At 38.7% G+C, this 14,627-nt stretch overlaps 1 protein-coding gene across 1 annotated transcript; it reads left to right on the forward strand.

The window, feature by feature from the left end:
* Positions 1 to 1,162: 1,162 nt before the first annotated feature.
* On the forward strand, positions 1,163 to 14,425 carry LOC111842723 (SLIT and NTRK-like protein 6). Its single transcript, XM_023809628.2, has 2 exons — positions 1,163 to 1,663; positions 10,379 to 14,425. The coding sequence occupies exon 2, from the start codon at positions 10,393 to 10,395 to the stop codon at positions 12,874 to 12,876; it is 2,484 nt and encodes an 827-aa protein (XP_023665396.1). The 5' UTR covers positions 1,163 to 1,663; positions 10,379 to 10,392; the 3' UTR covers positions 12,877 to 14,425.
* Positions 14,426 to 14,627: the final 202 nt, after the last annotated feature.

The following is a 14,627-nucleotide window of genomic DNA, read 5'->3' on the forward strand; positions in this document are numbered from 1 at the left end:
CCCTTGGTTTTGTTTTACCTGCCTTTATTATTTTCCTAGTGTTAGATTCTGTTTCCTTGTTTCTCTGTCAGTATCTTAGTTCTATGATTTGTTAGTTAATTCAACCTGTGTCCTGTTTCCAGTGTCTGATCTGATTGGTTGATTGTTTTGAGTCTTATGTTAGTCCCCGCTATCTTTATATCTTAGTGCCTGCTTGTGTTCTGTTCACTTATTTGGTCATTGCGTCAGAAGATTAGATGTCCCTGTGTTGCCTTTTTCCTGGACCTTGTTTCCTTGTCATTTCTTGTAGTTAGTCGTTTTCCCCATTTTGCTTTTTGACCCCTCGTGGTCCTTTCCTTTGTAATTTTACCCAGTGTCATTAGTTTCCATAATAAACCCCCTTTGTGTTTCAGAACCGCTAGTGGATCATCACCTCCTTTTTCCTGCCTGCACCATGCCTCGTCCCCGTAACAATGGATGCACTAAACTAAGAATGCCCCCAAAAAAGGGACATGATGTGGCTGTCCGGGGGATGTCCTCTGGCAATCCCTTGTTTATGGATTTTGCATTACTGCTAAAATGTTAAATATTAAATATTTATAAACTGGGATTTGCATGGATTTTATGTCCATAATATGTTCTCAGAATGTCCATAACTGATCCTGAGAATTTCCTTAAAAAGTCCATAACTGGTACTCTAGATGTCCTTAACACATCCCTTAAAGTCATCTTCAGGACGTAAAAAAACTTCCCATTTGGGCGTCCTAAAGACGATCTTTGGGGATGACATCCGGACCAAAAGAGGATGTCCTAAGGACGATCTAAGGATGTATTGCTGTTTGCTGGAAATAGGCTCCACAATGCAGGGCCATCTCACTGGAGCTACAAAATCATCATTACAATTTCTGCTTTGCCTCCTGCGACTACTACCCTTAAATTGTGGACAGCCTTCATGAATAAATACTTAACAATCAATAGGAGTTTCTAATTATAAAGAAATAGATGCTAATATAAAACATTATAATGTCAGCGCCATTATTTGGCCTAAATATTATCTGCATTTTATGAAGTACGATATACTCCGAAGTGACTGGCTTCCAGCGCCACACATACCTCTGCAGAGCTGAGTAGTGTTACACACCTCGCGGCGTCAGAGGCGCACTTGAGCAGCAGCGTAGCTTCATGAAGGAGGAGCCGAAGCAGCCAGGATCGTGGATCCACATTCGTGCGGAGAGGGGCTGAGTCAGATGGCGACAAGTCCACTCGGTCACGCCTGCTTTATACAGCCGCTGGCCAGTTTTGCAGACCTTAATGTGAAGGAGATACACCGACGAACAGTTTTATGTATTTTATCATTTTTCCATGGGCGCCGTTGGGTTAGCAGAATTTCTAAACTGCACACGATAAGGAAACCCAAACTGGACTACATGGAAAAGAAATCTGGATAATACTTATAGCAAAAATGTTCGAGTATATTAACGTTTTAAAATCTTTAGTGGAGTAGAAGAAACGTCTGAAAAAAGATAGTTCAAACTACATGTTATCTGGGTACTTAATTGCCAAGAGCTATGGAGAAGATATACGCACTGTAAACGTTAAACATATTCTGCATTTTGAGATGAATCGTCTTTTAAAAACTTAACATTTTTGGATTATTTATTGACCTTCCTGTTCGACACACCGGGTACGTATTTCTTGCTTATGTATAGTACTGTACCTGTACACCACGATCTACATATTTAAGACATCTACGAAGCCGTAGCTTATTAAATATAGCAATTAAAAGCTTTTGACAAGTTTCTGACAACACTATACCGGAAGTTCCTTATTCAGGTGTCTTTATTGCACAAATATTTTTAGGTTCCGGAAAGCCACAATACGAATTATACAAAACTAACTTCACCTTTTTCTACCTAAATAACATAATGTTTACGCTGATATATATGCTAACTTAAACTGTCCCATGAGTTAATCATTTGGTTTTACATGGTTTATACTGGACGTTTTGAAAGCATTTAAGAATGGGCAGATTACTTCTAAATAGCGCACACCTGGCATTTATCAAATGTTTTGCTGCACAAAATTGTAGATGTGATAAGTTACATGATATAAATAGTTCGCGTGTTTGTATGTGTCAGCCATGGATGTGAAAGTGTTTCATAACTGTGATAAATGCCGAGTTAAAACACTTCATTGATGCAACGTGTCGACATATTCTTTTTATGTTTGTCTACACACACACACACACACAGAAAGTCGAAAATATAATCCGGGTACGTTTTATTTATACGTTCACTGGTTCTGGCTATGCGTTTAGGCTCCATGGGGAGCTTCAGAACCATTTTAAGATGATCACTATAAGATCTTGTTGACTTAGAACAGTGGGCAGTTAAATTTTGAACTTTGCGCAACCCATTCCTGTCCTCTTATGTGCGTTCCTTTTCCTTTTAACACGATGCATCTGTAACAAATGGCAAGCGTGTGCAATATTTTTACCTGTGTTCCCAACCTTACGAGCCGTATTTTGTTTTGTTTCCTTAAAAGAAACTAAATTAAAATGCCTCTTCTTAAATGAGCAGCAATGAAAAACATTCTTACTTTTTGTAGTTTGCCAATAAGAAGCATGCTGCGATTACGTGGCTGCAATTGTATCTCTGTAGAAAGATACAAACACTGGGTAGCCGATAGCTGCTTATTACGTACTATTGGTACTTTTTAATTAATTGTGGGTGTAATTAATCTGTACCGCTGTGTCGCCTATGACTCCGGTTTCCCCCCACAGTCCAAAGACATGCTGAGGCTAATTGGCGTTGCTAAATTGCCCTTAGGTGTGCATGTGTGGGTGGCTGGTGTGTGAGTGTGCCCTGCGATGGGCTGGCCCCCCATCCAGGGTTGTTCCCTGCCTCGTGCCCGTTGCTTCCGGGATAGGCTCCGGACCCCCCGCGACCCAGTAGGATAAGCGGGTTGGACAATGGATGGATGGATGGATGTGTCGCCTATGTTCTGATACAGGCATTCTTTGTAGACAGAAAATCCTGACGTGGTTAAGGTAATCAGCCCTCTAACTGCATACTCGTAGATGCCCCACCAGCATGCGGCAGAAAACAACCTTCAACTCCTTGCTGTAGGCTATGTTTCCGTTTGCCTTATGCTGCTGGGTGAAAAAGAATAATGCAGTCGAAATGTTGGGAATGTATCCTATTCAAGCACTAGGGCACTCTGTGGCCTCCAGTTACAGACAATTGTGAAGACTAATAAAATGTTGTTCTGGTGTTTGTTCAGAATTTTTACTGGAATATGAAAAGAAAATGGCAGTTTAGATAAATGGATGGAAATAATGAAAGCTGAATGAACAGCTCCCCAGAAAAGCAGCCCTTTTTTAAATTGGTGTAACGTATATAAACGGGAAAACTTTTTAAAAGTTTACTTGGATAAATAGGTGAGGCTGTTATAAAAAGGATGAGTAGGTTTTTTTCTCCTGTTTTTCCTGTCTTTAAAGACACATAACCATGTATTGTTACAGTTAGTGTTACAGCTGTTATGCGCCATTGTATTTTCAGTGCCATTAGCCAAACTGACATAACTGCTTATCATTTGGATATTAACGATAAAGTGTTTAATCCAAACAATGGTTCTTATAGGATAACCAAGTAGTTTTAGGGTAGAACTTTAAACTCAAATTCTAAAACTTGGCCTGATATAATGTATCATGTAGAGAAAGCCAGCCAATGACCAGATGCATATTCATGCTTGGATGGTTGTTTATTTCAAATCTTTTTTGCTATAGGATTACCTACATAATTAACAGGAGGTAGCTTGTATGTGCTGTACTTGGATAAAGATTGGGGAGTGGAAGGCAGTGAACAGTGGACATTAACATACTCTTTGTGTCAAGAGCACTTACTATCTTCCCGTCCATCAGTACTACATGACATTCCATTATTACTTGACTGCATAATGAATGGTTTTGTGTTGGTCACTTTTAATGTCTTCAGGGACAAGAGGTTTCATACAGCCCCTGCTGTGTTGGGGATCACGTTTTACTAGGTCGTTTTCTAAAAAGAGCATACTTTGGGTTGGTGAACTGAAATGCTTCATCTTGTTTTAATATATTGCATATTGCAGCAGATGCATTTCATTTTTTGCTGAAATATGCATTTTGCATCGTGTTACACAGACAAAACAAATGTTCTGGAGTGAGAAAAATGTTCAATAAAAAATAAACACACAAATTGCCTCTAAATATAACATTAATCATAATACAGTATATAGTAAATATATATTATTAAATTAATTAATTTAACAATATGTTTTGACAATTTATAGAGCAGTTAAGTTTCTTGAAATATGCTAGTGATATTAAACAGATGCTTAAAACTCATGTTTTTTTCCCTCCATATTTATTTATCTACATATTCATTTATCTACAACTACAAGCCTGACCAGGAAAAGTGATGTGAGGATGGATGGAAGTATGATGAATGGATGGCAGGATGGTTGGATGGGGGCTAAAAACCCAAAAATAGGTCAACTGACGCTACTGACTTAAAGTCGTATACAGGAAAAGCCACTGGTGTTGTACAAATATTAATATCAACAATGCATTCTTACTGTACTCAAAAATAATTGTATCACTACAAAATGTAATTGGCAGCACTCAAATTCTATTTAGCAAATGTAGTTTATGGACCTGTAGTGCATACAAATTGGTATTGACAAATCACTAGTGATGCATAAACAGTCAGTTTGGCATATTGAGCCTTGTACTGCACTTGTTTATCTGTCTTCTCCTTGGCTGGGGCCAAGTATCATTAGTATATTTAATCATAATTAGCACTTAAATCATACTTGCTAGCTAAGTTAGGGTATACTCACACTAGGCAGTTTGAACCGTGCCCGAGTGCGTTTGACCACCAAAGCGCGGTTCGTTTGACTAGTGTGAGTACTCCGGACCATGCCCGGGCGCGGTTCGTTTAGCCGTCCCTAGCACGCTTGGAAGAGGTGTGCCAGAGCACGGTTCAGTTGGACTCGGGCACGGTTCGCATGTAGTGTGAGCGCTAACCGTGCTGGAGTAGTATTCAAGTGCACACATAATAGTGATGTGTCCCATTGAATACAGGTGTCTTACTACAAGAATGTAACTAATATTGACCAGCAAGTGATAGTAAGTTACATGATTATTATCTATAGAACGCTACTGTCATCATTACAAAAAACATTATAAACATATTGTATTTCAAATTTCATAATACACTTTTCAATTGTATTCAATGACATTTCAGTATATTAATTCTCACCTTGTCGATGTATGAGAACTGTAGTCGGTAATCAAAGCTGCAAAGTCCTTGCTGCACTTCAGCTGGTACCTTGCAAACCTCCTCATACGAGCAGCATGATTGCATGAAAATTTTCGTGCCACAAAAGCGATAGACCTGTTTAGCAACAGGCTGTGAGAGGGCTGTGGACCACTGCGGACCAAACGACTCAAAATTACTATCAACAAAGTAACAAGAGCGATGGACTCCATTGCGTTCAGCGAGAGCGCCGCTCTTCCTGTTTATCCTGAAACCGTCGCACCATAATCATGTAAGCATGCTCCGGCACGAATGCTGAAACCCTATGTGAGTGCAGGCCAGAGGGGGAGTGGGGAGAATCGTACTCGGGCCCGGTTCACGGCAACCATGCCTAGTGTGAGTACACCCTAAATGTTGTTCATGAGACATTCATGCTTATGTTCATGAGGGAATGATTGCAAGCTTCACTTAATTCAAAAGGAGGCACGTTTCCCTCAACTGAAGCTACATTTCATTCTTAAAATAGAGCAGAAACTGCTTCCTTTGTCATTTTTTGCCTTCAGTTTATGCCAATGCTTTAATTGTCAGCTGGATTTTTCCTACAGTTAACATAGCCAATTTTCCCATATGACACAATGCATTTAATGAGCACATCCCTTAGTTTGTTTTACATAATAAATAAATAGTCTTTAACTTTAAGGTGAAAAGGTTGTCATTAATGACTGTCTTATGTGAGGAATAGTTTGGATTTAATAATTTCTCATAATAAACTGTTCTTTGGATCCTCTTAGGTTGCACTTACTGGCCATTGAATAGTTTTATTAGATTCTTACTTTGTTAATAGTTATACATGTAGTTGTGTATTTGCCGGTACGTCCTGCTCCAAAACTGCTTACACTTATTACTCTTATACCTTGCTTGCACTTGTACCATTCATTGTAAGCTCAGCCTAGCACCTTATGCCTATAGTTGACTTCTTGACAGCATGAATGTTTTCAATGTGCTATTTGCCACGCTTGAACATTGCACATATATATATATATATATATATATATATATATATACACTCACCTAAAGGATTATTAGGAACACCTGTTCAATTTCTCATTAATGCAATTATCTAATCAACCAATCACATGGCAGTTGCTTCAATGCATTTAGGGGTGTGGTCCTGGTCAAGACAATCTCCTGAACTCCAAACTGAATGTAAGAATGGGAAAGAAAGGTGATTTAAGCAATTTTGAGCGTGGCATGGTTGTTGGTGCCAGACGGGCCGGTCTGAGTATTTCACAATCTGCTCAGTTACTGGGATTTTCACGCACAACCATTTCTAGGGTTTACAAAGAATGGTGTGCAAAGGGAAAAACATCCAGTATGCGGCAGTCCTGTGGGCGAAAATGCCTTGTTGATGCTAGAGGTCAGAGGAGAATGGGCCGACTGATTCAAGCTAATAGAAGAGCAACTTTGACTGAAATAACCACTCGTTACAACCGAGGTATGCAGCAAAGCATTTGTGAAGCCACAACACGCACAACCTTGAGGCGGATGGGCTACAACAGCAGAAGACCCCACCGGGTACCACTCATCTCCACTACAAATAGGAAAAAGAGGCTACAATTTGCACGAGCTCACCAAAATTGGACAGTTGAAGAGTGGAAAAATGTTGCCTGGTCTGATGAGTCTTGATTTCTGTTGAGACATTCAAATGGTAGAGTCAGAATTTGGCGTAAACAGAATGAGAACATGGATCCATCATGCCTTGTTACCACTGTGCAGGCTGGTGGTGGTGGTGTAATGGTGTGGGGGATGTTTTCTTGGCACACTTTAGGCCCCTTAGTGCCAATTGGACATTTTTTAAATGCCGCGGCCTACCTGAGCATTGTTTCTGACCATGTCCATCCCTTTATGACCACCATGTACCCATCCTCTGATGGCTACTTCCAGCAGGATAATGCACCATGTCACAAAGCTCGAATCATTTCAAATTGGTTTCTTCAACATGACAATGAGTTCACTGTACTAAAATGGCCCCCACAGTCACCAGATCTCAACCCAATAGAGCATCTTTGGGATGTGGTGGAACAGGAGCTTCGTGCCCTGGATGTGCATCCCACAAATCTCCATCAACTGCAAGATGCTATCTTATCAATATGGGCCAACATTTCTAAAGAATGCTTTCAGCACCTTGTTGAATCAATGCCACGTAGAATTAAGGCAGTTCTGAAGGCGAAAGGGGGTCAAACACCGTATTAGTATGGTGTTCCTAATAATCCTTTAGGTGAGTGTGTGTGTGTCTATATATATATATATATATATATATATATATATATATATATATATATATACACATACATACATACATACATACATACATACACACACACACACACACACACACACACACACACACACACACAGTGGTACCTCGGTTCTCGAGCTTAATCCGTTCCTGACTACGGATCGAATCCTAATAAGTTCGAGTTCTGATCGAATTTTTCCCATAAGAAATAATGGAAAACCAATTAATTGGTTCCCGGCCCCCCCAAATTACACCTAAATATGTTTTTTTTTTTTTTTTTTTTTTTTTTTTAGCATTTAAACCAGGGGTGCCCAAACATTTTCCCTTAGTGGGCCAAAATGAAAATCTACCGGAGGACCGCGGGCCAAATGTAATATTTTACACAAAATACAAACACTAATAGTAAAGTAAAGTAGGCTACTTTTATTTATCAAACAGTTATCTAACCTTCCTTTCTGTGTAAATAACATTAAACAAAATATGACAAATATGTCATATATAGGCATTTAGAGCACATCTAAACTTTTGTAATCACATGTAGTGCAAAATGTCAAAGAGTGCATGTCCAACAGCAACACAACAACAGTAGCAACAATATAAGCAAAGACTCATGGGACTTTTTGTAAATTGTTAAAATATGACTATTTATGAAGTGTGGAAATGTACATATGTGCACAGATATACTCTACATTACCCTTATAGTTGCTTGTATTTCAATTTTAGTCTTAGATATTTCAAATGTAATCAAAACACCATGAGTGAGGACTATATAATATACAGTCGAACCCACTTATCTCGACCTCAGCTAACTCGCCAACCCTATTAAGTCGACGTTTTTGAAGTGGAACCGCCAAATTCCCTTATTGCAATAGCATTTCTCATCGGTTATGTCGATTCTTTTATGTCGCCGAACCCTAATATCTCGAGCACGAAAGAGGGCCAAAATCGCCACTTAACATCGGTTATCTCGATCCCCCTAACTAATCGCCGGCTTTTTAAAATGTATCACAAGTGCTAAACAGCGCGTGTTCAAATCGCATTCGCATGGTAATTCGCTGAACAACGCAGGTGAAACGCGATCTAGGTAAATCCCCATCAAAACCAAAGCCAAGCATATCTGCATGCGGCAATGACAACGAAGATGAAGAAGATGCGGACGAAGATTTGGAACCAATTCCCTCTGCTGGTGAGGTGATAGAAATGCTACAAAAAATTTGACAGTATGGTTCTTTTGTAGGGGATGGACTGTTTTAGACAGCATAAATAATATCGAAGCATTTGTTTTCAAGCAGACTGTTAAAGGCAAAAAGCAACTAAGCATTTTAGACTTTGTAAAGAAACCATATTAACTGCGTGTACGATACATTTCAGAGCTGTCAGAGCGAAATGACTTGTGAATGTAATTTTGACACTGCAGATTTGCTTTTTGTAACAACGAATTACACCCCGCAGGCTTTTTTGTGATTTTGTGAGCGATCTTTGTGTTTGCAGTGTTGGATAATATAATTAAAGGTTTGTATCGAGAATCGACGGTGGTTTTTATTGTATACTGGTAAATCTCCGCTTTTAGTTGGTGCACATATGCCTTTTGTTGTTAGCCGACATGTATGTGCATTTTTATAGCATGCCGATCGCGTCATCAAACAAATCACGGCAACGCCAAAAACCCGTGCATGTACATTCTAATTTATTAACGCACATAAATACATTTCAAGCATATCTTAATACAGTATATTGCCGCCATATTGGTTTTCGGTTATCTCGATCATCGGTTATCTCGACGCTTTTTGGCAACCCCCTAGTCCGGCGACATAACCGGGTTCGACTGTATATTAGTTAGACCAACGTACACTAAAAAGTAAACGCACTGATAGCTACATTGGGATTCTTGCTTTAAGAATTTTTGAAACAAATTTTAGTACAGTATAATTTAAAATTTTAGATATTCATTGGCGGGCCAATCTAAATAGTACGGCGGGCCAACCTTGGCCCGTGGGCCCCACTTTGGGCACCCCTGATTTAAACACAAAATGAACAGGATAAAACAAGAAGAACATTTTTTTCTTAATGGCTTCCAAAATGATAAAGATCTTATTATTACCCCTGTCCTGCCCCGATCGTCCGCTCCTTCCGTGTGCCACGCCCCCTCGTTAACCTCGTGTGGGATCCCCATGTGATCAGCTGTTTCTGGTTGTTGTCATTAGTCCTCTGTATTAAGTCCGCGTTTCAGTTTGTTTCCCCAGTCCGGTCATTCGGTGCGTTCGACTTGCTTACAGTGCTGGCATAAAGCAACGCATTCTGATCCTGACGCAATGCATTACGGTTAGATGCATTACGACTTCTCACCCGGCTGCACAAACTGGAACCGCCTCCGTGATGACACACCTTTGCCCTTATTGGCTGAAGAGTTTAGTTACACGCATGACGTTTGTATCCCAGGCAGTTCCGATGCATAATCTTCTATTTCTCCCGAATATCACGTAAAGCAGTGAGAACTGGTTTTCAGTTAATTTACCTGGTAAAATAAAGTTTAAATAAATGACATAAATGCTCTAATAGTACACGTAAGTTAGTGGTTTATTTATTATTAGTTACTGTAATGTTGCGCTGCTTTATTTGGTTAATCGTCCAGTCTGTGAAGAAGGCATTCAAGTAAGAATTGCGTTGTAGTATGACTCATTTCCTGGTGCGTACAATTTATATTAGGTCGGCATTCACGGTTCGACTTCTGATATTCAGATCGAGTTCTAGGTCAAACTGCTTTGTTCGACTTTTTTTTAAAAACAATCTTTCTCTGTCTTTACAGACTTCGAAGAGAAAATGTTGGCCTGCATGATCGTCTTTTACTCCTTTACTATTTCGGCTACCTCTCAAAGCATCCAGCCTTCCAAGCCATCAGCGAAAACTTCATGTGACAGTCTGTGCACTTGCACAGAAAAAGATGGTATCTTATATGTAAACTGTGAGCAAAGAAATATTACCAGAATTTCCCAAATCAAAGTGCCACTAGCCATTCCATTCCACCTAAATCTGCACAAAAATGACCTAGTGGAACTGCACGCCGAAGACTTAAGTGATTTCAGGAATGCAGTCTCCCTTCATTTTGGAGCTAACAGTATACAAGAGCTGGAGCCAGGAATATTCAATGGGTTTAGCTCACTTAAGAAGTTGCATATCAACAGAAATTTCTTGGTCATGTTAAAAGAGGACACTTTTCAAGGCTTGGTCAATTTGGAGTACCTTCAAGCAGATACAAATTTTATTCAAGTTATTGAACCTGGGACGTTTAGCAAGCTTGTTCGGCTAAAAGTTCTCATACTGAATGACAATTCAATTGAGTTTATGCCCAGTAACATTTTTCGATTTGTGCCCTTGACCCATGTAGATCTGCGTGGAAACCAGCTGCAGTCTCTGCCTTATGTGGGCTTTCTTGAGCACATTGGCCGCATTATGGAGTTGCTGCTGGATGACAATGACTGGGTATGCGATTGCGAGATAATGCCTCTAAAAATCTGGATGGAGGATATGCGCACATTGTCTGCCATCAGTGAGGTGGTTTGCGTTGCCCCCCCACATCTAAAGGGCAGCCTTTTGGGCAAGGTGAAGAAGGATGTGCTGTGTCCCTCTCATGCTGACCTGGAGGAACCTTCCAAGCCATCAGACATGGAGGTGACAGCCACCCCAAAAGTCCTGCAAAATCCAAAACCATGGGATCATGGGAAGATTCCAACACCAGCACTTGTACCGGAGAAGTTCTGTATTGAACATTGTTCTTGCCATAGTATTCCAATGGCAGGTTTCTTAGTCCACTGTCAGGATCGAGGTATCCAAAGGATTTCCGATCTTGGATTACCATTACAGAGCCCAACAAAGCTTGTACTGACAGGAAACATGATTCAAACGCTACTAAAATATGACTTTGTGGCATATGAAAGTTTAGAATTACTGAATTTGGCAAACAACCATATTTATTATATAGATAATGAAGCTTTTCTCAGTTTAGGCCATCTCAAAAAGTTGTATCTGAATGGCAACAGACTTGATCAGTTATCATCAAGCATGTTTGTTGGACTCCATAACCTTGAATATTTGTACTTGGAATATAATGTAATTAAAAACATTCTCCCTGGGACCTTTAATACTGTGCCAAATCTCAAACTTTTGTCATTAAACAACAATCTCCTGCAAACACTTCCATCACAGATATTTCAAAATGTGCCACTTTCCAAATTGAATTTGAGGAAAAACCTCTTCATGCACATTCCTGTTAATGATGTGTTGGATCAGCTTGATTCTCTGGAGCAGATTTATTTGGAAGAAAACCCATGGGACTGTACTTGTGACTTGATTGGCTTTAAACAATGGGTTGAGAAGCTTGGGAAAGATACAATAGTGGGTGCTATTTTATGTCACTCCCCAAGGAAGACAGCCAAGATGGAACTGAGGACTCTGAGACATGACGCCATATGCCCCAGCCTAGTGACATACAGCTTTGTGCCAACAGAGGAGGATAATGGAGATGTGACAACCACTTCTACAACAACAAACACCATGAGGGACTTCTTTCATTCTTTCAGAGACACCATCCCACTTTCAGTGTTAATTCTTAGCTTATTGATCCTTTTTCTCATTATTGTTTTTTGTGCTGCTGGAATTGTTGTCTTGGTCTTGCACCGTCGACGTAAGTTAATGAAGGAACAAGTCGAGGACCAGCCTAGAGACAATAGTCCTATACATCTGCAATACAGGATGTTTGGCCAGAAAACCACTCATCATGTAGCATCAAGGCCGAGAATGGACATGTATGATGAGACGACACACAGCCCCATAATTAAGGTGTGCAGGAATCCCACCTATTGTACTCGTCAGAAAGAGCAAGAACTGGTTGAGCATGATATGGTGGAGCCAAAGCATATTTGTAGGGTTCTACTGGAAAAGGAGAATGAGTCACCCCTGACAGGATCACATATGAAATTCAGAGCTGTGGCAGAGTACCCATCAGACTTTGTTACCCTCGGTGACACAAACTGCTTGTACCGGAACATTATTGAGTGTGAAAGGGAGCTCCAGCAACTTGGAATCACAAAGTGCCTCAGGAAGAACATCTCCCAGCTACAGCCTACATTGGATGTTCCTGGTCAGGGAAGACATGAGGAACTGAAATTAATGGAGACAATCATGTACACAAGACCAAGAAAAGTCATGGTTGAACAAACAAAGAATGAATATTTTGAACTGAAAACTAATTTACAGACAGAGCCTGACTACCTTGAGGTCCTGGAACATCAGACAACATTTAACTGAAAAAATATATTTCCAGGTTTTTGTTTTTTTTTTACTATATACATAAAGTGCCTTTGGAAACTGGTTTCTTTAAAATGTACTTTCCATATTCTTGTGAAATCCAAAGCAAAAATATTATATTTGAACTCGATGTCAGCAGGTGATCGTTGATAAAAAGGGGGTTGAACGCTAATAAAAAAAAGTCCACACACCTGCAGAAAGGTAGTTTCATGAGAGAAATGCTTTGTATTCTGGCAAACCCACAAGCTGTCTTTCTTGGTCATTGGTATTATCCCACTGAATTTCAGAAATAGTTGTGATACAAACAAATAAATATAAGCCAAGTCACATGGAGGATACAATTGAATACCAGATAACATGCCATTTTTAGATTTACAATGCAAATATGAGCAAGTAATCATATATTGTGAATTTGCATTTTAAACTAAGAATTAAAAATTAATTACAAAAATTGGTAAAATGAATCTTTACTGAATTTCTCAGTATCTGAATGTCTAGGGTCAGAAAAAGCACTTACTGTGAATATGAATATGTAATGTGTGTGTATGTGTATATATAGTGGTAATATTTACTGTAATATGTTTTAATGATAAGAATTGCACTACCCAGAATACCATTTTAAAAGATGGGCATGACAATCCTTAATACTGCTGAATAATATTTGGTAAGACATACTTAAGGTCATGTTTTAGTAATTTATAAATGCATTCATAAATAATAATGCATTCATAAAAGATTATAAACTTGGCTATACATATTTATCAAAAGGCATAACACATTATAGGAATGTGTATAATCTGTTATTAATACTTTATGAAATTCCCATCTATAATGCATTATAGATGCTTTTAGAAAACATTATAATGGTCGGTATAAGCATTATAGATGCTTTGTACTGCATCTGTTTATGGCATCTTTAATGTATTATAAATGAGAGCTTCATAAGGCAGTCATAATGCATAATAAACATAACTGTAATATGCCTTTTATAAATATTTATATCCATTTTTAAATGCTTTATGAATGTGTTATGTTGCATTATGAATGTGTTTATAAATGACTAAAAATGTGGCTTTTAAGTAAAATGTTGCGTAATATTTTTTTATAGTTTTCAAATATAACCAACTCATATACCCTACTGTATTTGCTAGAAGAAAACAACTATGCTAATATCATCTGTAATTTTATGTTGAAACATGCATATATGAATGATACTTAATAACGTTATTTTTGGACTAAACATCTGTGGCCAACTTTTAAATGTTTCCTTTTTTAGAGCACAGCTTTATTGTACGCCAGTGTAGATTTATTTTAAATATTTATTCATCTAAGGTTTGTATATATCCTCACATATATTTGTTTTGTGTGCCTTTAATGTTGTAAAGATAGAACTTATGTGAACTGTATATAAAGGTTTATAATACAAAGGAAAAGGCATCCTTCACCACTGTTTATACCACAATAAGGCAATGTACACCATTTTCCCTTTCTTTTGACAAAGTAGTTGATTGGCTGGCAGTTGAAAGAATAAATTTCACTGATGCCTATATTTCTTTCTTTTTTTGTAAACTGGCACTCAAATGCACAAGGAGTGAATTCAAGCAATTCAGGCTACCTGTAAAGTGGATTGCATAGTGTAGTTTCATTATAAATCACTGGACATCAATGGTATCTTTTTATTTGACTGTTTAACTTTTCTATTGGGTAATGATGTTATAAAATTGTTGTCATTTTCATATCACTTATTCAAA

Source organism: Paramormyrops kingsleyae, chromosome 1, assembly GCF_048594095.1.
Source record: "Paramormyrops kingsleyae isolate MSU_618 chromosome 1, PKINGS_0.4, whole genome shotgun sequence".
Taxonomy (NCBI): Eukaryota; Metazoa; Chordata; class Actinopteri; order Osteoglossiformes; family Mormyridae; genus Paramormyrops; species Paramormyrops kingsleyae.